This window comes from Felis catus, chromosome D1 (genome assembly GCF_018350175.1).
Source record: "Felis catus isolate Fca126 chromosome D1, F.catus_Fca126_mat1.0, whole genome shotgun sequence".
Taxonomy (NCBI): Eukaryota; Metazoa; Chordata; class Mammalia; order Carnivora; family Felidae; genus Felis; species Felis catus.
In genome coordinates, this window is record NC_058377.1 from 22,941,650 (window position 1) to 22,965,194 (window position 23,545).

At 41.4% G+C, this 23,545-nt stretch overlaps 1 protein-coding gene across 6 annotated transcripts in view; it reads right to left on the reverse strand.

Moving 5' to 3' along the window:
- The window catches only part of CDON (cell adhesion associated, oncogene regulated), a 105,650-nt gene that overhangs the window by 43,585 nt on the left and 38,520 nt on the right, over positions 1-23,545 (reverse strand). For all 6 annotated transcript variants that reach the window (XM_045038508.1, XM_045038509.1, XM_006936782.5 and 3 more), the window contains exons 3-11: positions 22,614-22,886; positions 21,236-21,382; positions 20,247-20,390; positions 18,764-19,051; positions 17,179-17,448; positions 11,193-11,543; positions 5,214-5,503; positions 3,469-3,643; positions 1,160-1,288 (exon numbers count right to left, since the gene is read on the reverse strand). In XM_045038508.1, coding sequence (XP_044894443.1) covers positions 1,160-1,288; positions 3,469-3,643; positions 5,214-5,503; positions 11,193-11,543; positions 17,179-17,448; positions 18,764-19,051; positions 20,247-20,390; positions 21,236-21,382; positions 22,614-22,886 — 2,067 coding nt within the window. The remainder of the gene's footprint in view (positions 1-1,159; positions 1,289-3,468; positions 3,644-5,213; positions 5,504-11,192; positions 11,544-17,178; positions 17,449-18,763; positions 19,052-20,246; positions 20,391-21,235; positions 21,383-22,613; positions 22,887-23,545) is intronic.

Sequence of the window (23,545 nt, forward strand, 5' to 3'; positions counted from 1 at the left end):
GCTCAGAGCCTGGAGCCTGCTTCGGATTCTGTGTCTCCCTCTCTCTCTTCCCCTCCCCCACTCATGCTCTATCTGTCTCTCTCTCAAATATAAATAAACATTAAAAAAAATTATATAAAGTTGATACTCGTGTAAGTACTCTATTAAGGGAGCTGAACTGCTCCTCAGAGGCTAAAGTACTCAAGCAGAAGAGGCTCATGATATTGAAGAAGCAGAGGGGTTCCAGAAGGGTGTTCAAATGTTATGACCTGCTTTTGTCTGAGGCCAATTCGTGAAAGGCTATACAAATAGGGAAGAGAGGCTTGAACACTGTTAGAGCTCAGCAATGAAATTTTAAGCCCTCCCTAGACATCCTGCTAACACACATTAACACAGCCACAAAGAGCACGTTATGTTGTAATTGTAGAATTAGTACGTGTGAAATTTAAATACTAAAAAGAATCTTTTGAAAACTGTACGGCTATGACATCTAAAAACCATACAAGTGGCAAGATATAGCAATAAAATGGAATATGACATGTAATCATTCAAAACATTAAACCATACCGTAGGCACCACCACACGTTTTGATAAATCACCGAAAAAAAAAAAAAAAAGTCAGACTTTCAGAGTTCAAAACATAAATTTAGTTTCTTTGCCAGAGAGGAGAGAGAAAAATCCTTTTTATGAGCTATAAAATCTTAGTACCAGAACATTTTGGGTCTGAGTTTATTACCTCAAAAAGCAATCATGACACTGAGTTACCAAGATCGGAGCACAGGGCATTAAAAAAATGGTAATAGGGGGTGCCTGGGTGGCTCAGTTGGTTAAGCATCTGACTTCGGCTCAGGTCGTGATCTCATGGTTCGTGGGTTCGAGCCCCGCGTCGGGCTCTGTGCTGACAGCTGGAAGCCTGGAGCCTGCTTCGGATTCTGTGTCTCCCTCTCTCTCTCTGACCCTCCCCCACTCGTGCTCTCTCTCACTCTCAAAAATAAACATTAAAAAAAAATTTTTTTTTTAAAAACATGGTTGAAATAGGACCTGAAAGAGCTTTATGGTAGGCTATAATCTGAACAATAAACAAACACTCTCTCCCACTCCACCCCCTAAATAATTTGAAACATGCCAGTTACATGTGCAAACAAACAAAATCAGTAAAAATGAAGGTTCTCTACTTTACCTCCACTATGCCTAGAGGAATCTGTAAGTACCACCCCAAAGTTGTCCGCAGCCTCCGAAACAACAGGACGCCTAGGGATGCCCATGGGTGGAGAGGACGCCTGGGTGTTTTTTGATGAGGTTGTTTTCTCTAGAAAAGTTAGAAAACACATAATCACGTATGGTAATATAAGCTTCTGTGTAGATGTAGAGTTAAGGAAAGATACTAAACTCAACTGGTGTATCAATATAAATACATGAACTTGTCTGTTACAGGGTCTGAGTTTAAGACCTACATTGTCAATACTTAGATAATCTGAGGAATTGACTTAAAAAAATTACTTTGTCAGGGCACCTGGGTGGCTCAGTCACTAAGCAGCTGACTCCTGATTTTGGCTCAGGTCATGATCTCAATTTGTGAGATCAAGCCCTGCGTCAGGCATGGAGCCTGCTTGGGATTCTTCCTCCCTTTCCCTCTCTGCCCCTCCCTCCACTTCTCTCCCTCTCTTTCTCTATCAAAATAAATAAATATTGTTTTTAAAAATTACTTTGTCTTTTTCTAGTAGCTTTAAGGGAAAACTAAAATGTGTCTTTCTTCATCAGGCTAATTTAAATTTACACACAGAATAAACACCACAAGTAAAAAAGCCAAATGCCAAAAAGCTTTCAAACTATTCATCCCTTTTTCTTCTTACTGTACCTATTTCTTCATTCTAAAACATAAAACTCATTCTTAAAGAGCTTCTGTTTCTTCGTGGGAAAATTATCATGTTAAGCTTAAAAATTCCAAGAGGCAAAAAGTGAAAATGGGTGATTACCTTAAAACTGAAATATGTTCTTCTTATTCAGTATTTATAGGTCAGATTCTATAAACAACTGTGGACTGATGATGAACATTAACTCAAAGTGCAGTTCAAACAAGAAATACTCATTTTTCTAGCTACACTCTGTAGTTAGTATGAAAGGGTCTTTTCCAAAAGCCAATAAATAATTTCTTCTCAATCATACCTCCTTTTTATTTTTGTACTGTACTAAAATACTCTGCTACCCAGTTCCCCTCTCTCCTCACTGAAATCTTTTTGTTCATTGATGGCCAAGCTATAATGGCATCTTTTCAATCAAGCCTACCCTCAACGAGCTACCCCACTTGAAAGAACATCCTTTCTTTGTACTGTCTCAGTCCTTCCCAGTACTTGTCATACTTCGCTCACACCCTTGCCCTTCTGCGGTCTATCCTTACCCTACCCCCGTTGAAACACACAACAGATTATGTCACACAACTCAGCTCAAACCCTCCAACGTTTCCACTTTCTCAGAGTCAGTCAATGTCCTTGCAGGATGAACAAGGCACTGTGTGGGGTGGCCGCTCTGTCATCTTCCTGAGCGCCCTCCCCCACGGTCACAGTCCCTTGGCTACCGTCACAGTGGTGCCCTCAGTGTTCCTGGGGTACACCCCGCACACCCCACCCCAGAGTCTCTGCACTTGCTATCCTCTCAGCCGGGGTGTTCTTTTCCCAGACATCCACGTGGCTTTCCACTTTAAACCTCGACGTTCTGCTCTGCTGTCGACTGCTCACTGAGGACTTCCCTGGCCACCTGCTTACATTGTGACAAGTGCTACCCCACGCACTTCCTATAGCCACCCCCTAATTTAGTTCTCTTATTAGCATTCACCACTTTCTAATGTACTTATAACTCAGGTGGAAACATCTCCCAACTAGACTGTAAGCTCCATGAGGGCAAGGAGTTTGTCCCTTTTGTTTATTGCCTGACACACAGAAGGCATTCAGTAAATATTAACTCAACTGAAATCCTGCTTGCAGTTGGTATTTATTTATGTGTCTTAGCCTACTTAGCAAAGTAGAGGCACCATTAGGATGAATCTTATCTTGATCATCTTTGTTTTCCCTGTATCACCTACACCAACGCCTTACATATCACAAACTCTCAGCAATACTCGTAGAACATTGGATGGGATAGAATAATACAACCATCCAAGCATGGCCAACAAAGGTACTATAGTAAAATTATTTAATGGATTTATATATAAGAATCTCTAGGGGCACCTAGAGTCGGTTAAGCGTCCAACTTTGGCTCAGGTCATGATCTCATGGTTTGTGGGTTCAAGCCCCTTGTCAAGCACTGTTACTGACAGCTCAGAGCCTGGAGCCTGCAGCCTGCTTTGGATTTGCTTGCTCTCTCTCTCTCTCTCTCTCTCTCTCTAAAATAAAAAAAAAAATAAAAAAGAATGTCTATGACTCCAAAGGACACTCAGTAATAAAGAGACATCAACACGGCCAGCTCGCTCCTCCTGAGGAAGATTATACTCACCTTTGCTGGTTCGGAAGGTAAGCATGGCGGGCTGCCCTTCACCTGCTGCGCTCCTTGCCACCATCAAAACTTCATAGAGACTAGACGGCTCCAGTTCTGTCAGATGGAGCTCATTCTCACTTCCCGGGACTCGAACCGTGTGCCAGCTTCCCACCAGGCCAACGCCGTCATCTAGCTGCTCAAGAGAAAATAAGTCATTAAAGAAAAGGACATAAAGGGCAGAAAAACCTTCCATTCCAATTTGAGAAAATCTTCCATTCCAGATGAATGTTGGTAAGGAATATACTGTTGGAAGAAAGAGACACGATATTTCTTCACATTAAGAAATATAAGGAGACCCGTAACATGAACTTAGGGATTCTCAGGAATAAAAAGACTCCTTCCTGGCTCTCCTACTTACCGCTCATTTGTGGCCTCAAGCAAGTTACTTATCTCCCAGAGTTTGCTTCCTTTACTTGTAAAGGAAACAATACTCCTTTCTTACTGGGCTAATGGGAGCATAAAATAAGTACATAATAATCTGGACTAATGATAATATATAATATACATAATAAATATATGTTAAGTTAGAATACATATGCATATATGAGTTACATAATTATGCATTTTATATTTCCAGCATTCTTCATGTCTCACCACTTCCACACGTACTGGAGGAAATAAATGTTAAAAAGATCTGGGGCTCCTGGGTGGCTCAGTCAGTTGAGCCTCCAACTGTTGATTTCAGCTCAGGTCATGATCTCACGGTTTGTGGGTTGGAGTCCCGTGTCAGGCTTCATACTCAGCTCAGAGTGTGCTTGGGATTCTCTCTCCCTCTCTCTCTGCCCCTCCCCTACTTGTGCGTATTCTCTCTTGCTCTCTCAAAAATAAATAAATAAACTAAAAAAAAGAAAAGAAAAAAAAAGATCCAATCCGTTGTGTCTTAGTTAATAGAACTAGGAAACGACATCACACAGAAGTTTTTGTGTGGGTAAGAATCCCAGTGAAAGTTTCTTCATCTTGAATCATTCAAAGTTTCTACGTCTTGAATCATCAGGTTAGAAATAGTGAATAAACTTTCAAATATCACCATGTTAATTGTTCCAGATATTAAAAATATATACTATTAAACGATGGGCACCAAAATGTCTTGGACAAAGAAAGGTATTTTAAATATGAGGGTGTCTTTTGTTCATTTATTAGTCTCATAAACAAAGAAACACTTTTTTTCATTTTGCTTTAATACAAGCCTCTGGAAGAAACACTGGAAGATCAACTGAGAGGATCAAGGTTCACTCAAAGAAATCAAACAACGTAAGATTCCGATACAATTAAGAAGACAACTTGAAATCAAAATAATTGTCAGAGATTATACCAGAGGACTTTGATGTTTCTAATAAGAAACTGCTTTATTTGTTAAATGAACTGTGTTTTACTATCTCACAAAGGGAAGGGGTGACTTTTTAAAAAGTGGTTTCTAGAGGTTCACACTCAAGGGGTTAAAGTGTTTGATAAAAAATGTCAAAAAAAATGTCAAGAAGTCACTGAGTTCTTGGAATTCCTATTCTGGGGGATACTGTGTATTTTTCATCCTTACTGCTTACTGGTAAAACCAGCATGGCTGTTGGGATAGCTCTCCCAAACTCATAATCCTAGAACACTCCTGTTTCCTGCTGCTCTATAAATGTCGAAGATGATAAGCATGTGTTATATACACACAACGTTAAGGTGAGAGAAGAGAAAGCTGATAAATGAGAAGACATTACCTTTCGATACTTCACAAAATAGGCATTGATGGGCAGCCCGCCATCCTTCCCTGCCCTCCAGACCAGGTTGTACGTATCAGATGTGTAGGTCTGCGGAGGGCTCAGAATGATGGGGGCATCAGGGACAGAGGCACCACTAGTGTTTTTCTCTGGCGATGATTCCACTGCGCTGGAGCGTTTCTTCCCTGGAAATGAGCTCAACAATCCAGCTTCTGAACCATCTCTTTTATCATTCTGAGTGGGATTGGAAGGTGTAACTGTTTCTGCTTTTGTATTTGTTTCAAAAGGAACTGCAGGGAATGGAAGAAAGAGAGAGAGAGAGAGAGAGAGAAGAGACAGCTTGAGGAAATTCATTATTTCAGTGCCTTCTTCACAGTGATCCAACTGCCCACAAGGATACAGACAATCTGAGCCCAGAAGTGAAAGCAGGTTAACAGCTCAGTTTGTAATTCATGGAAACCTCCAACCTCCAACTGTAATCTCTTATTGAAAAAGCTGCAGCAGTGAAGTGATTTTGAGGATGTTATTTTTCCTTGCTCTACGCTAGTATTCCCTCTTTTACAACAACAATTTGCTAGTTTAACCTTGAAAGATTTTAAGTTGGAGAACACCGAGTGGTAATTCCAGTTGGTAAATGAAACACATGAAGCGACGCATTCCCTCAGCGGCAAGGTGAACTCAATAGTAAGGAAACAACCAAGAGCTAGGCTGTTACCTGCTGGGGAGCCAGTCTCCAATGATACCCCTCAGTATCCACACCCTTGGACGGTCCCCTCCCTGCTGAATCAGGCTGGCCCTATGACTGGCTTCAACCAAAGGGAGACTGTGCTCTTCCAGGCTTGAGTCTTCACAAGGCCTGGCACTTCTACTTTTGTGTCGCCCCATACAGACATCCAAGCTAGCCGTGTGGAGTGGCGGGGGGAGAGGGGGAGAGAAAGGGAAGGAAGGGGAGGTGGCCGGTTATTCCAGCCTTCACAAAAGTGTCACACATGCGGGGAAAGCCACTTTGGCTGTCCCAGCCCCAGGTACATCTGACTGCAATGGCGGAAGAGACCCCAAGCAAGGCCGGCAGAATTGCCCAGCTGCGTCCAGTTAACCCTAGGAACTGTAAGAGATAATAAAGGGGCTACCGTTTCAGTAATCTTTGGGGGTAGTTATGCAGCAACAGATAATGAAAACACCCTACACAAGCAAAACAATTTACATTCGACAAGAGGAAACAAGGTAAAAGAAGGGTTTACCTGTTTCCAAGCAAGCCCTCTTTCTGGATAGAACTGAAGACTGGCTTAAGAAATCGCCAATCTAGGGGCACCTGGGTGTCTCAGCCGGCTGAGCGCCTGACTTCGCCTCAGGTCATGATCCCACAGTTCATGAGTTCAAGCCCCACATCGGGCTTGCTGTTCTCAATGCAGAGCCGGCTTTGGATCCTTTGAATTTTTTTTTTTTCAATGTTTATTTATTTTTGGGACAGAGAGAGACAGAGCATGAACGGGGGAGGGGCAGAGAGAGAGGGAGACACAGAATCGTTAACAGGCTCCAGGCTCCGAGCCATCAGCCCAGAGCCCGACGCGGGGCTCGAACTCACGGACCGCGAGATCGTGACCTGAGCTGAAGTCGGACGCTCAACCGACTGCGCCACCCAGGCGCCCCCGCTTTGGATCCTTTGTCCCCCTCTCTGTGCCCCTCCCTTGCTCGCGCTCTCTCAAAAATAAAGAAACGTCAAAAAAATTGCCAATCTAAAGAAAAATGAAACAAGCAAATAGTCTTAATGCTACTAAAAGCATACAGAACACAAGAGAAGGGAAAAATATTTGCGCTGAAAAAAGAAATAGGTTGCACATCCCATCCTCCAAATTTACTGAGCACATATTATGGGCCACGCATTGTGTTAGACATTTAATAAATATAATCTCCTCAAGCTCTCAAAACAACATTCTTAGGTGGACAGTAAGATTCCTACTTCACAGCTGAGGAAATTAGGGTTCCGGGAGATTAAGTGACAACAGGCAGCAGAAGAACTCCGGTGATGCTGCTGAAAAAAAAATGAGAAAGCAGCTGATGAAAACAAATAGCCTCTGAGCACCATGAAACCCAAGTGCTGACAGCTTGGTTTCTCTCAAGCGCTATTCACGCTGGCAACAAAAAGGTCTCCCCTTTTTGACCACTTTTGTGGAGGAAGGGAGCAGAGGAAACGACGTGAAAGACTTTCTTTTGCACAGTGAAGTCGGATTCCTGGTAAAAGGTGGGTGTGTTTTTTTTTTTTTTAATTTTTTTTTTTCAACGTTTTTTATTTATTTTTGGGACAGAGAGAAACAGAGCATGAACGGGGGAGGGGCAGAGAGAGAGGGAGACACAGAATCGGAAACAGGCTCCAGGCTCCGAGCCATCAGCCCAGAGCCTGACGCGGGGCTCGAACTCACGGACCGCGAGATCGTGACCTGGCTGAAGTCGGACGCTTAACCGACTACGCCACCCAGGCGCCCCAAGGTGGGTGTGTTTTGAGAAGCACTGCCGTTCAGGAGGGAACTGACACAAACCACGGCTAACGGCGTAAGGTCGGTTTTCTGTTTAGAGGAGAAAAGGTGTCTCCGACGCGTCCTCCACTAAAGAAGCTAGTGAGAAAATAATCCAGGAGAAAACTAATTAAGTTCACTGAGACAACTTCACAATATTGTTTCTGGAGCAGCCGTGTTTATCTAGTGAGTCAGGACGTGGGCTGGCTGGTAAGGGCGTGCGGCTGGTGCCCACTGGGGCGAGAGATGGGCTCTAGCAAGTGGAGGTAATTAGCTGTGGCTTAGGGTAGCGGAGAATGACCTTTTCATCATTAGGAGTTCCACGGAGTCTTTGGGCTGCTTACCACTGGGAAGTGGTATCTGGCCGTACAAGAGTTTAAAGACCACAGGCCTCAATTTATGCAGAGGCAGGAGACAAACTTATGCCGCAGCCTGTGTCTAACGGTATCAGTGTCACAATTCTGCTCCTGCTATTCTGGACGCGATGAGACTTTTCTGCCACGTTTATTAAAAAGGGGATTCGAGGGGCGCCTGGGTGGCGCAGTCGGTTAAGCCTCCGACTTCAGCCAGGTCACGATCTCGCGGTCCGTGAGTTCGAGCCCCGCATCGGGCTCTGGGCTGATGGCTCGGAGCCTGGACCCTGTTTCCGATTCTGTGTCTCCCTCTCTCTCTGCCCCTCCCCCGTTCATGCTCTGTCTCTCTCTGTCCCAAAAATAAAAATAAATAAATAAATAAAAAATAAATAAAAATAAAAAAGGGGATTCGAGAAGAGGGGAGGAGGAGGAAGATTCAATTCTTTTCTCTCTGCTATTTCCAGTAATATAATTTGAGTACTCACACGATATAATTTATAAGGCCTGAACACCACTTTCAAAAGTTTTTTCACATATATTATCTCAACTTGTCTTCAAAACAACTCTGTGAAATGGTCAGATGAGATCACTTCTTGGCCTTTTGGCTAAGATCAAGTGTGAAATGATCAGTTTAGACATCAAGTATTTTTAAACGTAGAATGCTTTTTGAATTAGAAGAGGCTGATAAAATTCTGCTTTTCTAAGTACTATAACTATGGCAGTGAATTTAATGACTCAGAGCTGAAACTAAACAAGGAATATAACCAAACTTGTCAAAGCCGTTCCCACTGTGACCACTCACACCAGCATCCCCTACCCCGACTATCCCAAACCAACTCCCATTATAGTTTTGAAGAGTTACAACCCACTCTACAAATATTTGTACATCTAAGACCTCAAAACCCAAGGTCTCTGGAAAGAAAAAGGAGGAGGGGGCAGTCATCGCTCTCTTTGCCCTTGCTTACCCCCAAAAAAACAAGTAAATGGCTCTCAGTATGCTAGAATTTAATAAGGCTCAGATTCCTGTAGAAAGAGGTGGGTTGTTATGTATTGTGAGCTTTAGTAAACCTGGCTGGATCTTAATAGTTATAGGGCGCGCAAAAGAGAAAATGTAAGAACATTTCGGAAGGAGGTCGGTGATGGGGCTACTATACGTGAAAATGGTATTTATCAAGACATAAGATCCTGGAAGGGGTGGGGAAGACCTTAAAGACCTAAAAAATTCTAACCTAAACAAGTTAGCCTGTGTATTTTCTAAAGGCTTCAGATCTTTGATATTTAAAGTGAGGCAGTGAGACAAAAGATCCAGTTCCATCAACTGTGACTATCACATCTGTGCCTCTTGCTATCCTATATTTATATAAAACAATCACTTCAGCCAAAAGCTAACCAAGCATCACCTGTGTTACACCTGTCCTACAGCTAACAATTTGAGCAGAGCCACTCTGATTTTCGCTTGGCAGAGCAGATATATAAACACACACACGTATACATATTCATATTTACACGTGTATAAATTTATACAACACCCAACTACCCTCTTCATTGGAGGATTCTTAACATGTCTGAAGTGAGTAGCTATTTCTTCCTTCCCTAACTGCTACATGGAATAATCCCAATTTACCAATAATCAGACAGTAATAATTATAATCTAATACAAATGGATGTCCTTGGCCTTCCCCACTTCTCTTTCTACCTCCAGCTTCCTCTGGAGCTCCAGGGGCCTTGTGTGCCTGTGAATGGAAATACCTGTGTGCACACCCAATTTCTGTCTACTTTACCTTCCTTCCTCTGCAAAAGACCACCCCTTGGCCGCTCCTCTGGCTTAAGGGTGCCTGCACACTGGTGGTGTGGTCTACGCTCTGGAGGATGGGTCAGGGAACGGGACCTGTGTGGAACAGACTGTGAACTAATTAAAGCAAGGACTCCCAGAGCCCCAGACCTGCTATACACAAGGAGGAACACGGGCTCCAGGCTCCAGGGACTATAACTTAACCCCTTAACCACATGGACTATTTGACCAGTGGGAGCTGAGGACCCAGGCAGAAGAAAGCTGCAAGGAGCCCTCTAACGCACTGGCCCAAGGCAGGGAACTCAGTTGCCAAGACTAAGGGCAGTACTGTGTTTGACACTCTGCTTCTTGCACGACAAATAAGGTGACAGTCCCACTCAACTGACCACCTGCTGGCGCACTGCTGCTCTAAATACTGATGTAAGGCTTGAATTTGAATTAAGTCAAATTTGAATTAACTTTAACAATACTGATACTCTATACCTATTTAATTTTGACAATATTGATACTGTATAAAGCTTTTAAGTCATCCTCACCAAAAATCAATAAAATATCAAGAATTAATGTTATACATCCCATTAGAAAAATAACTTTGAATAGGAGATACTGTTTGGTAGTACCATGATTCTACTTTCTCAATGAAAGCCAACCCTTTAGGGGCGCCTGGGTGGCTCAGTCGGTTAAGCGTCCGACTTCGGCTCAGGTCACGATCTCACGGTCCGTGAGTTCGAGCCCCGCATCCGGCTCTGGGCTGATGGCTCAGAGGCTGGAGCCTGCTTCCGATTCTGTGTCTCCCTCTCTCTCTGCCCCTCCCCCGTTCATGCTCTGTCTCTCTCTGTCTCAAAAATAAATAAAAATTTTGAATAAATAAATAAATTAATTAAAAAAAAAAAAAAGAAAGCCAACCCTTTAGACTCTGGAGGCTGTACTTATCAAAGGCTCCCCTAAATAATGTCAGCAATGATCACTTTCAGTAGCTTAGACAACCAAAAGCATTAATCATGAAAACAGGTCACAACTCGGGCTTGCTCCCATATGAGAGCTTTCTATAGGACAACTACAACCTTAACCAAAACATCAGAAATGGAAACTAAGGTTCATCCGGTTCATGGTAAGGCCAAATACCCAAAACCACAGTTCTGTGTTTCACTATTGCCGGGGAAAATATATATATATATATATATATATATATATATATATATATATATATATATATATTCAGAGATTGCTGGACTCATGAAAAAAACATACTTCAAAGCACTTTATCCCCGACAATCAGAGGAAGCTAATCACCCGAGAAAAAGTACTAATGGCAACTCACCAACTGTGAGGACTGCCTCCGACTGTGTGGCACCATGTTCATTTGCGGCTTCGCAGATGTATTTCCCAGCATGCTCCTGAGTGATGGCCTGAATATACAGAGAGCTTGAGCCAGCTCGGGACATGATGAAGTAGACAGGCTCCAGGTCATAGCCCCCAGGTCGTAAGTGTGACTTCCGGGATTTTGATCTGAGCACTTGAGACGGATGGCTGGTTATCAACCCGTGCCTGTCATACCAACGCATGACTGGGACTGGCACGCCAGTGGCATTGCAGGACAGAGTAACAAAGTCTCCATCTACCACCTTTGTACTTGCTGGTGCTGTGATTATAACTGGCTTGAGTCCACTGCCTATTAAAACAGTAATTCACACACAAATACACACACATAATTAAGAGTATGGTACCTACAATGCAAAATAAATTCATCTTCTTGCATAGATGTTATCCATGTCGTGCCCAAGTAACAGCCTCAAAAGCATCTTTCGTACGTGTATTTCTTAACAGTGTTTTTTTTTTAATTGAAGTATAATCGACATACAACATTAGTTTCAGGTGCACAACATCATGATTTAACATATGGATACACACTGGCAAACGATCACCACAATAAATCTGGTTACCATCCCCTAAACGATGTTTTACATGCAGAGCAGTATGGAGAACACATTCATTCACTGAAGTAAGTGTTTGCGAAGACATGGGCAAACAGGGATATATGACAGTAATAACTAAAACAAAGACAACCCCCTCCTTGTTAATTCTCTTCTCAACTTTCACCACGTAAAACTGTCCCTAAAAAGTAGAATTCTTAATGGTGGGCTCCTGGACATTTCCTACACAGACTTCCTGTCCTTTAGGGAAAAAAAAAAAAGGGTTTCCTATACACATTTGACTGCTGTTAAGTATAAAGCAGGTGAAGCCATGAACAAGGTGTCAAGGAGCATAAAACAAAATAATATTCCTTCACAAAAATAGTTCATTCCAGGGGGAACCTCTGATTACAAAAAGCCTGGGAGAGAAATCTGTTCTGAGTGAAAGTCGACGAGTGTATTTCTTATCATGTTACACAAACAACATTTTTTGTCTCTAAACTAACTCTCTTTCCTTTTGGTCCCAGGTATTCTCTGGAGCCATTTTTAAGTGTGCCTACTATGGAATATCGATTACAAATGGAATTTTCTCCAGTGCATCCATCTCTTTCTCCAGCCCTACTTCCTACCTTTGACAAAACCAACACTCGGTATGGTTAGATTCCCGAATCTCTGCCAATCTAGAAAGTGTAAGATGCTGTCTCACTGGTCATAAACTGCACCCTCCTGAGTACTAATGAGCTTGAACATCTTTTCACGTGTTTATGTGTCACTGGTATTTTTCCTCCTCTTTGAAATGCTTTTTGTCCATTTTTCTGTTGGGTCATTTATCTTTTTTGTAATGGTTTCAGAGTTCTTTGTATATTCCAGCTAGTGTTCTGTTATTCGTTATATATGCTGCTAATATCTTCTCACAGTTTATTGCTTTAAAAAAAATTTTTTTTTAACATTATTCATTTTTGAGAGTGAGAGAGACAGAGCATGAGTGGGGGAGGGGCAGAAAGAGTGGGAGACACAGAATCAGAAGCAGGCTCCAGGCTCTGAACTGTCAACACAGGGCCCGACGCGGGCCTTGAGCTCACGGACCGCGAGATCATTACCTGAGCTTAAGTCGAACGCTTAACCAACTGAGCCACCCAGGGGCCCCTGCTTTTCTTTTCATTTTTTTTAATTTTTTTTTTTAACGTTTATTTATTTTTGAGACAGAGAGAGACAGAGCATGAACAGGGGAGGGGCAGAGAGAGAGGGAGACACAGAATCTGAAACAGGCTCCAGGCTCTGAGCAGTCAGCACCGAGCCCGACGTGGGGCTCAAACTCACGGACCGCGAGATCATGACCTGAGCCGAAGTCAGACGCTTAACCGACCGAGCCACCCAGGCGCCTCTTTTCTTTTCATTTTTAATGGTAACCTTTATTAATAAGGATGTTCTAATTTCAATGTAGTCATATCAATCTTTAAAAAAAAAAAAATTAGCCTAAAATGTTAAGTTATATCCAATCAGATAGACATCTCCTGCATTTTCTTCAAAAACTCTGCCATCTTGCCTTGCACAGATAGGTCTTTAATCCACTGGTAATTTGTCTTTATACACATTACAAGTTAGAGATTTCATTTCTTTTTCTCCATTTTGATGAGCAATTATCCCACATCCACACTTGAAATGCATGTCCTCCTCTCGGTAATCTGCAATGCCACCTAAGTCAAATCCTTAGGTGCAAATGTCTTCTTGGTGGGTCTTTGTCTTGTTTCAATAGCCTATCTGTTCCTGCACCAATACAATATATCTTAGTTACCACAGGTTTTTATATATGTTCTAATACCTGTAAAAATAAGTCCCTGTGTTTTTCTTCTTCTTTCAGCATGCCTTAACTATTCTTGGGCCTTTGGTCATGCATATAAATCCCAGAATCAGTTTGTCAGCATCCTCAAAATATCCAAATAAGATTTTAATTGGAATTGCATGAAGTTACAGAAAGTTTCTGGAAAGACCTGACAACTGTGTAATACTGAATTTCGGTATGTACCAACTGGTATATCTTTCTAGGATACCTTGGTCTTTTTAAATGTTGCTAATATTAAAACGTGACTTTTAAATTATATTTTCTGCCTGTTGTTGGCTATAGTGGTTAATTTTATGTATCAACTTGATTGGACGAAAGGATGTCCACATAACTGGGTGGGTCTGCGAGAGTGCTTCCAGAAGAGATTAGCATTTGAATTGGTGAACAGAGTATAGCAGATGGTGCTGCCCAACGCGGGTGAGCAACATCCAATCTGCTGAGCACTCTGTAGAGCAAAAATGCAGAGTAAAGGTGAATTCTTTCTGTCTGCTTAAGCTGATCCACCTTCTCCTGCCCTCGAACACTGGACATCAGTGCTTCTCGTTCTCCAGCTTTTGGACTTTGGTCAAGACTTAAACCAACAGGCTCTCCACCACCCCACAAATGAATTACACTACTGGCTTTCCTCCTTCTCCAGTGTACAGAGGTTAGACTATGGGACTTCTCAACCCCCATAATCATGTGAGCCGATTCCTATTATAAACCACCTCTTATTTATATCTTATATATCCTACTGGGTTTGTTTCTCTGGAGAAGCGTGACTAATGCACTGGTATATAGAAAGACAGTGATTCTTCTTTGTTGGTCTTCATCCAGATACCTTGCTAAGTGCCTTTATTATTTCTAATAATTTGCCAGCAAATTGAGAATTCTCTGTATTGGCAATCACAGCAGTTATGGGTTTGATTTTTTTTCTTTCCTATCCTTATATATTTTATTTTGTTTACATATTTTTTTGTCATTCTGTGCTGATCAGAGTCTCCAGTATGATGGCAAATAAAAGATTTTAATTTTTTTTTTTTTTTTACTGTTTATTTATTCTTGAGAGAGAGAGAGAGAGTGTGTGAGCAGGAAGGGGCAGAGAGAGAGGGTGACACAGAATCCAAAGCAGGCTCCAGGCTCTATCTAAGCTGTCAGCACAGAGCCTGAGGTGGGGCCTGAATCCACGAATGGTGAGATCATGACCTGAGCCAAAGTTGGACACTTAACCAACTGAGCCACCCAGGTGCCCCAATAAAAGAAATTTTAAAGAGAATGCTTCCAACATTTCACCATAAAAGTGACGTTTCCTGTAAGTTTTTGTTAGATACTCTTTTTTTTTTTTTTCAACGTTTATTTATTTTTGGGACAGAGAGAGACAGAGCATGAACGGGGGAGGGGAAGAGAGAGAGGGAGACACAGAATCGGAAACAGGCTCCCGGCTCCGAGCCATCAGCCCAGAGCCTGACGCGGGGCTCGAACTCACGGACCGCAAGATCGTGACCTGGCTGAAGTCGGACGCTTAACCAACTGCGCCACCCAGGCGCCCCTAGATACTCTTTATCAGATTAAGAAAATTCCCTTTTATTTCTATTTTTCTAAGTGTGTCTAACATGGATACTGAATTGTGTCAAATGTTTTCCTGCCTCTATTCAATCATGATGAATGACACTTTAAATTTTCTGACTGATTCCTGGGCTGACTCCTTAGTTAAGATGTATTTCCTTTTTTAAATATTGATGGCTTGCTAATATTTTCATAAGATTTTTGTATCTATGTTCATAAATGACATTGGCGTTTCTTATGCCATTCCTTTGTAATTTTAGAATCAAAATCATAAGGACTGGAGAGTTCCCAGTTTTTACTTTTCTCTGGAAAAGTTTGTGTAATATTTGGAATGGTCTGTTACTTGTAAATTTTGTAGACCTCTCGATAAAACCTATATGGCCTGGTGTTTTCTCTGTGGGAAGATTTTAAACCCCTAATCAGTTTCCTTCATGAGTACAGGACTACATAGGCTTTTTAATTTCTTTTAAGTCATCTTTAGTAAGTCGTATTTTTCCTAAGAATTTGTCTATTCCCTAGGACATTGTAAACTGTTGACATAAAGTTTATCACAATATACCTTTATCTTTTATTTTATCTTTACCTTTATTTATTATTTTTAATCTCTACAAGACTTGTACTTTTTATTCCTATTTGTATTTTGCCACAAAGGTAGGTCCATTTTATTAGATTTGCAAAGAACCAACTTTTTTCTTTACTGAACCTCTCCATTTTATCTTCATTTTCTATTCAATTGATTTCTGCCCTTTAGTATCTCTTTTCCTCTGCTTCCTTATTTTCAGTCTTACTAGTTTTCTTTTATAAGCATTTAAGACTATACATTCCCATGTAAATTCCATTTTTACTACATCCCACACAATTCAATCTGTGGCATTTTCACATTGCACTGTAGTTTTTTCTCTGTTATTGAGAAGCATAATTTTACATTTCCAAATACATGCCAGTTAAAAATGACTTTTACTATTAACTTCTAAAATAATTGCACCAAGGTCAGAGAATTGGTCTGTATCACACTGATTCTTTGACACTTGAAATATTTATAACTCATAGGCAAAAGATTAATATCCCTAATGTAGAATTCCTACCAATCCACAAGAAAAATGACCAACAATCTAATTTTTAAAATGGACAAAAGACAATGAACAGTCAATACATAGGAAAACAAATTCAAATGACTCATAAACATATGATAGGAAGCCCAACTTCACTCATAGTAATATAAATACAGACCAAAAGGTTTTTTTTTTTTTAAACTATCAGATGGGCAAAGATTTAACACCTTGCCCTGGTGAGGATATGAGGAGACAGGCAGATACACATTGCTGGTCAGTAAGAATAAAAACCAGTAACAATTTTGCAGAGCAACTCGGTGATATCTACCAAAATTACCAAACAAAGATGCTTTCATTTAGCAAATTCATTTCCAGAAATCTATTCTATTGATATTTACACCTGTGCAAAATCTATGCAGAGGGACATTCATTATAGAACTCCTTAATAAGCAGTCATTTGAAAAAGAATGAAAACACTGTTTAATGAACCATCTGGGAAGATATCAAAGATATGGTAAATAAGAAACTCAAACTGAGGAATACTACCTCCATTTACGGGCGGAAAAAGATGTTATTAAGTGCACACAGACACATTGTGTGTGATTGTATATATACACACAAGGATATTAAAGACACTGATAAAACTGGTTAGTTCTAAAGGCAATATGGCTGGCCAGGGAATAGAAATGAGAGACTTTTACCCTATGCCTTTTAAACTATAGTATCTTTTGAAAAAAATAATTTAAAAAAAATTTTTTTTAATGAAGTTAATCAAATAATATTGTCTCTTCATGGAAATGCCCATCTGCAACTAGAAAGGAACATGGAAAATAGGCATAGTTCCTTTATAGTAATGGAATTATGTTCTCTAGTGAAAATGATTTAATTTTTAACCAAAACAAAAGCCTATCTGTAAAGTCAAACTTCCTATGACTTCTGGACCCAAAAGCCTACCTTTTTCAATTTCAAGTCTCCCAGTAGACTGTATGAATCCAATCCCATTATCTGCTACACACTGATACAGCCCAGAATCTTCCATGGTAACACCACTGATTTTCAGTCTGTTTCCTACAGTTAGATGTCGTGGGGAAGGATGAACAGGTTGTGCGTTATGAAACCAGGTACGGTTTGGAGTTGGGTTCCCATGAATCTCACAAGTAAATTGTACTGTGGCACCCAGAGAGACTGTCTGGTCCTGTAGTCCTTTAGAAATTGAAGCATTTTCTAAAAATAAAACATATAAATTAAACTCTAGCCCTTAAGAGGTACTTTTTAAATTATCACACAAGACACATACAATCTCTCTACCAATAACTAGTTGAAATCAAATTGCATTGTTTACTCACATTCTCCTACCTGCTATGGTCATCAAGACAAAATTAGAAATGTATTTGAACTTCCTTCTAATCAAATAAACCATATGTTACTAATATTTCATAGTCTCTTTTTCTAGATCTTCCCACCCACTTATCTCTCTCTCTCTCTCTCTCTCTCTCTCTCTCTGTCTCTCTCTCTGTCTCTCTCTCTGTCTCTCTCTCTCTCTCTCTCTCTCTCACACACACACACACACACACACATACATCTTGGGCTTTCCTGAGCATTTGTTTCAGGTGATTTGTTTGAAATAAGTAGTTTCCCATGACTTCACACTAAACAAGAGCCAAAAGAAGAATGTTTCTTCACAGGTTAAATTCTTTTTATGGTCAATTCTGCCGTTAGGCTAGATGTTATACTGGGCAGAAAACTTCCTTTACTATCCATCAAGCCACTTTTTCCTAGACGAAGTAAATCATTTAGCAACATTGGTAACATATGCCCAAATTACATGATTATGCATATTAACTTAGACCTGATTATCACAGCACTTTAAATCTCATTTGCCATACACTTACTTAATTCCAGGGTTACCTATGTTGCAAATAAACACATGCAGAAGGTTTACAGCAACGATATTTACTATGAAACCTCTTACAACCTATTTTTTTCTGGCTTTCATGAAAATCTGTTTTGATAAAGGAAAACATTTTCTGGTGCTAGACATGACAGTGAGACAGGGAACTGGAAAAAAAAGGAAGGAAAAGCTTTGAGATAAAGAGTGTATACACAGCAATGTGGGTGGAAATAATGCAAATAATACAGTGAAAGCATTCCTTAAGGGAAAATAAAATGAAATAGATTTCTTTTTGAGGTGACCTTTTCTAGTCAGTACTGTTAGGTACTCCTACTAGGTCCAACACACTGACACAGCCCAGAATCTTCCACAACATTAGGAAGGAAAAACAAGTTTTGCGTTGCATAACCAGGTTGGGGGGGAGGTTCCCATAAACATCCCAAGTGAAATGTTCTGTGCCACCAAGATATACTGCTGAAATCAGCAGTCCTTTTAAAAAAAAAAAAAAAACGAAGCTTCTTGTGACATCATATGTGAAGACGTTATTGACATGTCATTTATAGTTCCCAAATAGATCTTCCATTCAAACATCAGTTAGACCAGAAAAATAGCCTGACCCGAAAAGCAATTTAAGAAGTAACGTCTTACCAAGCACATTAACCATGTAAGTCACATGTTTTACGTCTCCAGACTTGTTTCCCACTATACAAGAATAGTTTCCAGAGTCCACCGGGTCAATGCTGTCTGTGGCAAGATGGGAATGCAACCTTCGCCAGTTGCTTCCCGGCACAGCGTCCTGACCGTCCTTCAGCCAGTGCACTTGAGAAACTGGGACCCCACTCACCACACACTCCAGGGTGACGGGGCTATGAGAAAGCACAGCTAGTGCCTGTGAAAAGGTGGGGTGGAGAATGTGAAAATCGTCGGAAGAAGGGCCTGGAAAAAGAAGGGAACAAAAAAATGTCATTATTAAACATCCACTTCCAATCTCTTCCTTACCAAATCTGCAAGCTTTCTCATCTCCCCATTGATTCTTTTTTATGCCACAAGGTCTTACATGGGAGCTTAATCCATTTTTAGTGGAGAATTAAAATGAAAACACTTTGTGGCCCCTTAGGGCTATCTCTGCATTAGCAGTTTAGATATGCAGAATTTTTGACCAGTCCAGAAACCACCACTTTGTTGTGCTTTGACCACTGGTTCTAGCTGAGTTCGGCTACCGTAATCTCAAAATCAGCTATGACTACTGTCAGCTGAAAGAGAACAGCTATTAATTTTTCATAATTCAGTTAGCCACCAATTTGATTACCACTGTTATAAAGTTATATTGTCTCTATTATTTCTTTTTATTTGAGCAAAGGGTCAAGTTCTCCATCTGGTTTCCACTCTCTCATCCCGACCAAAATTCTCTTCTAAAAATTCATTATCGCGGCGGGGGTGGGGGGCAGGGGCCGGGGAGGCGCGTGGGTGGCTCAGTCGGTTCAGCATCCAACTTTGGCTCAGGTCATGATCTCACAGTTCATGAGTTCAAGCCCCACATTGGGCTCTCTGCTATTAGCACAGAGCTCACTTTGGATCCTCTGCCCCCTGCCCCGCGACTCTCCCCTGGTCACACTCTCTCCCTCTCTCTCAAAATAAATAAATACATAAATATTTTAAAAAATTAATCAATGAATTAAAAATTCATTATCTTTTAAACACATGTACAGTACTATACTATAATGCATTCGTGTATTTAATTTTTTTTTTTTTTTAATTTTTTTTTTTCAACGTTTATTTATTTTTTTTGTGACAGAGAGAGACAGAGCATGAACGGGGGAGGTGCAGAGAGAGAGAGGGAGACACAGAATCGGAAACAGGCTCCAGGCTCTGAGACATCAGCCCAGAGCCTGACGCGGGGCTCGAACTCCCGGACCGCGAGATCGTGACCTGGCTGAAGTCGGACGCTTAACCGACTGCGCCACCCAGGCGCCCCCGTGTATTTAATTTTTTTATAAGACTTTCTTATGATAAGCAAATAGGATCTGAAAGAAAAATTCACTCTGATTCTCCAGTGCTTTCTAAAGAATGCTTCTGAGGAAGCTTCTCCTGAGGAATGCTTCTGGTTACCGTTATTCTCCCAAATACTTACGACTGACAAGAAGCTTTCGGCCAATGGGTTCAACTTTTAATTCATGAGTGACAGGATTAAAAGCTGCACACTTATATGATCCCTTGTCCTCTGAAGATACATTCAGAATCTGAAGATTCCCTGATGGAAGGATTAAGTACTTCTCTGAGGAAAGAAGGGAATGCAGTTAGGCCTCTACAGGAAAGACCCCAATGAAAACAAAGGCTAGCAGTCGTGCTTTCAATTTAGACATCAGAACAGCAGCAACAATCAGAGAAAATTGATTAAATGAAAGAAAGGGGAAGTCAAGGCGGTGGGGGGAAGAGTCAACAGTTCTAGAGTAACAAAATCGAACCCATCAGAAACATCTGACCTCAGACCATTTGTTGAGCACACTGAAAGCACAAGCATATGTAGAAAGAGATACAATGCCCACAGCCCCCACCTTGAGCAAACCTCTCCGGATAGCACTCACTGATCCGCCAGTGTCCACTCATGTCTACCCATTCATTTTTTTTCTCAACAAATACACACTGGGTGCCTGTATTGATCCAGGCACAAGTGATACAAGAAAGCAGACTGCAAGCCCTGCACTCAGGCAGCCAACATTCCAGTGCAGGAAATGGGGGCCGCAAAGAAAGGGATAAATAACAAACAAACAACCAGAAATCTGTCTATTACAGTGCTGTGGAAACTTTAAAAAGCAGCTAAGTAAAGGGGACACGGACCAATGGGGCATGGCATAGTATTTTACATAGAGCCATGATGAGGGAGGTCTTCTCAGAGGAAGAAATACCCGAGTGGAACCCTGAATGAATGGAGGGAATCTGGGATTGTAATCATTTCTACAGTGTAACCACTCATGCCGGTCTTCTTCTGACTTCTGAGAGTAGAGGCAATACATCTCATGCATTTTTGTAGCCACAGTCCTTAGGACATGGAGTTCAACAGTAGGTTGCTTCATGACATTTGTTCTGTGGGTACCACTGGCTTTTTGTTGAAGGTCTCACCTGTGGAATGTTTCAGCCACTTTCCCCGGATTTTATAGCGCACCTCAGCCTTGGGGTTACTATCTGGTACTTTGCAGCCAATGAATCCGGTACTTTTTTCTTCCGCTGTAATAACCTGCTTTGTTGGTGAACCAAAATCACCAAGAACTAAAATACATAAGTAAATAAGTAGAAAATTAATTGATTAATCAATGCAAATGTGAACACTCCCCAAGCAAACTTAAGAACTAGAAGCCACATCTTGCAACGCGGCCGTTTGCGGCAGCTAACCCCAGTTCACAGAGGAGCGTGATTTTTTTTATCTCGGGAAGGGGCTGGAGTAGAAGTGCCTGGTTGAGGCCTAGAGCTAAGTCATGGCACCCTTTTCCAGAAGCCAACGCTTCCAGGAGACTACAAGACAAACAAGCAAGCGGCCCTTAAAACATGGAGGAGAACCTAAAGCATAGTCATTCCCATTCTGTCAAGAGACATCCTTTTCCAATCCAGTCCCTCATGAACACCCACTTTCCCTACACATCTTTATGCTGTTTGTCGCTACTCACACTGCAATTAAATGGCTTTCAGGAACAAACCCAATTCCTCTCACTACTAAGAGTTCGCTACAGATGGAGCCTGCATGGAAGGGTTCTTTATGATCTGCAGTGCTGAAAGCATCCAGCCGCCTGCCACTAGGAGTTCAGCCTTCCCGTGTAAGTCCTGGAGCTGTCCATGGGTCAAAGCTCTACGAAAACATTTACTCTTCTCAGTTACGACAAACTCACTACTCCTGGGGGATCCAGATTTCTTCTGTAAATAGGGGTGCCCTGACAAAGACATCTTCCATTACTGGAAGCCATCACCATTTGAAAGGCAGATGGCTCAAACCTACTAAGAAAACCACCACATTCCAGATTTGCCATAAGTTCAATACCCGACATTCCTTTCTCTACAGTCAGTGATTTCATTCCTCCTTCTTTAGCCTGGTTTCAATTAAATAAACTAAAATCACTCAGTGATCAAGACAAATAAAACAATTAGATGTGAGCGAGATATGGGACTGCATGAAACAACTGAGTGTCAAAGTTGACAACAGCTTTTTAGTTGCTGCTGCTATTAAAGGACTTCTAAATATTCGCAAAGAAATTCAGAATTTGCATTAGAAAACCCTCCTAACCATGTAAGAGTTACTTCCATGCCCCTGTTACACAGGAAGACAGGAGGCCAAGCTCACGGAGGTTCAAGTGCATTTCCCCCAGCTCAACAGTGAGAGTCAAGGCTGAGATGAGGATGCTATATGTTTACTCCAAAGCCCACGCTCTTCCCTCTATTCACACATGTAAGTACCAGCATTCTAGTTTCTAGGAAAAAGCATAAATCTGAGGGATAAAATTAAACTCACCAGCAGTAGATACTGTTGCAGGGCTGCTCACAATTGCCCCGATGCTATTGTTGGCAACGCACTGGTAGGAACCCGAAAGGGAGGGATTAAGGGACAGAATAGTCAAAGTCCCCTGATGCATCTTAATCTGTTCCATGTTTCTATCCAGTCTTTTTCCATTATGCAACCATGAGATATGAGCGGTCACAGGCTTAGCAGAACAATGGAGTACTACGGGTCCACCAAGTCTCTGGACAGCGGACAGTGGCTCAGAAATAAAAGACGGTGCCAAGTCTACCAGGAAACGTTCCCCACGTGCAAAGGGGTGGGGAAAATAGGAGAGAAAGGAGGTAAGGGGAGAGAGAGAAGAGTACATTGAAGACATTTCATCTGAATCTATGGAACCAGAGGCAATTCCGTATTTTATCCATACCATAAGAACATACAGTTCTTAATGCTTGTACAAGTTCTAGGAACATTCTGATATGACTATTTTTGGAAGTAAAAAAGGGCAACGCGTGAAGCTAAGACTTAAGGACCAGGGTAGAATAGATGAAAAACCTTATGATGTAAATCCGACAAAATACCAATTCTTTAAGTGAGAAAAAGCAAACTGCTCTGTGTATGAAGTAGCTTCTGAGAAATGGAAGTCAAGAATCTGAGGGGCTCCTGGGCGGCTCAGTCAGTTAAGTGTCCAACTCTGGCTCAGGTCATGATCTCGCGGTTCACGAGTTCAAGCCCCGCATCGGGCTCTGTGCCGACAGCTCAGAGCCTGGAGCCTGTTTCGGATTCTGTGTCTCCCTCTTTCTCTGCCCCTCCCCTGCTCACACTCTCTCTCTCTCAAAAATAATTTTAAAAAATATATATGAAAAACTGAAGATAACTTGCAAAGTAAAAAGAATTCTCTCCTACATTACTAAGGACTTGATTTTAAAGAGTAAATTATTGTATAA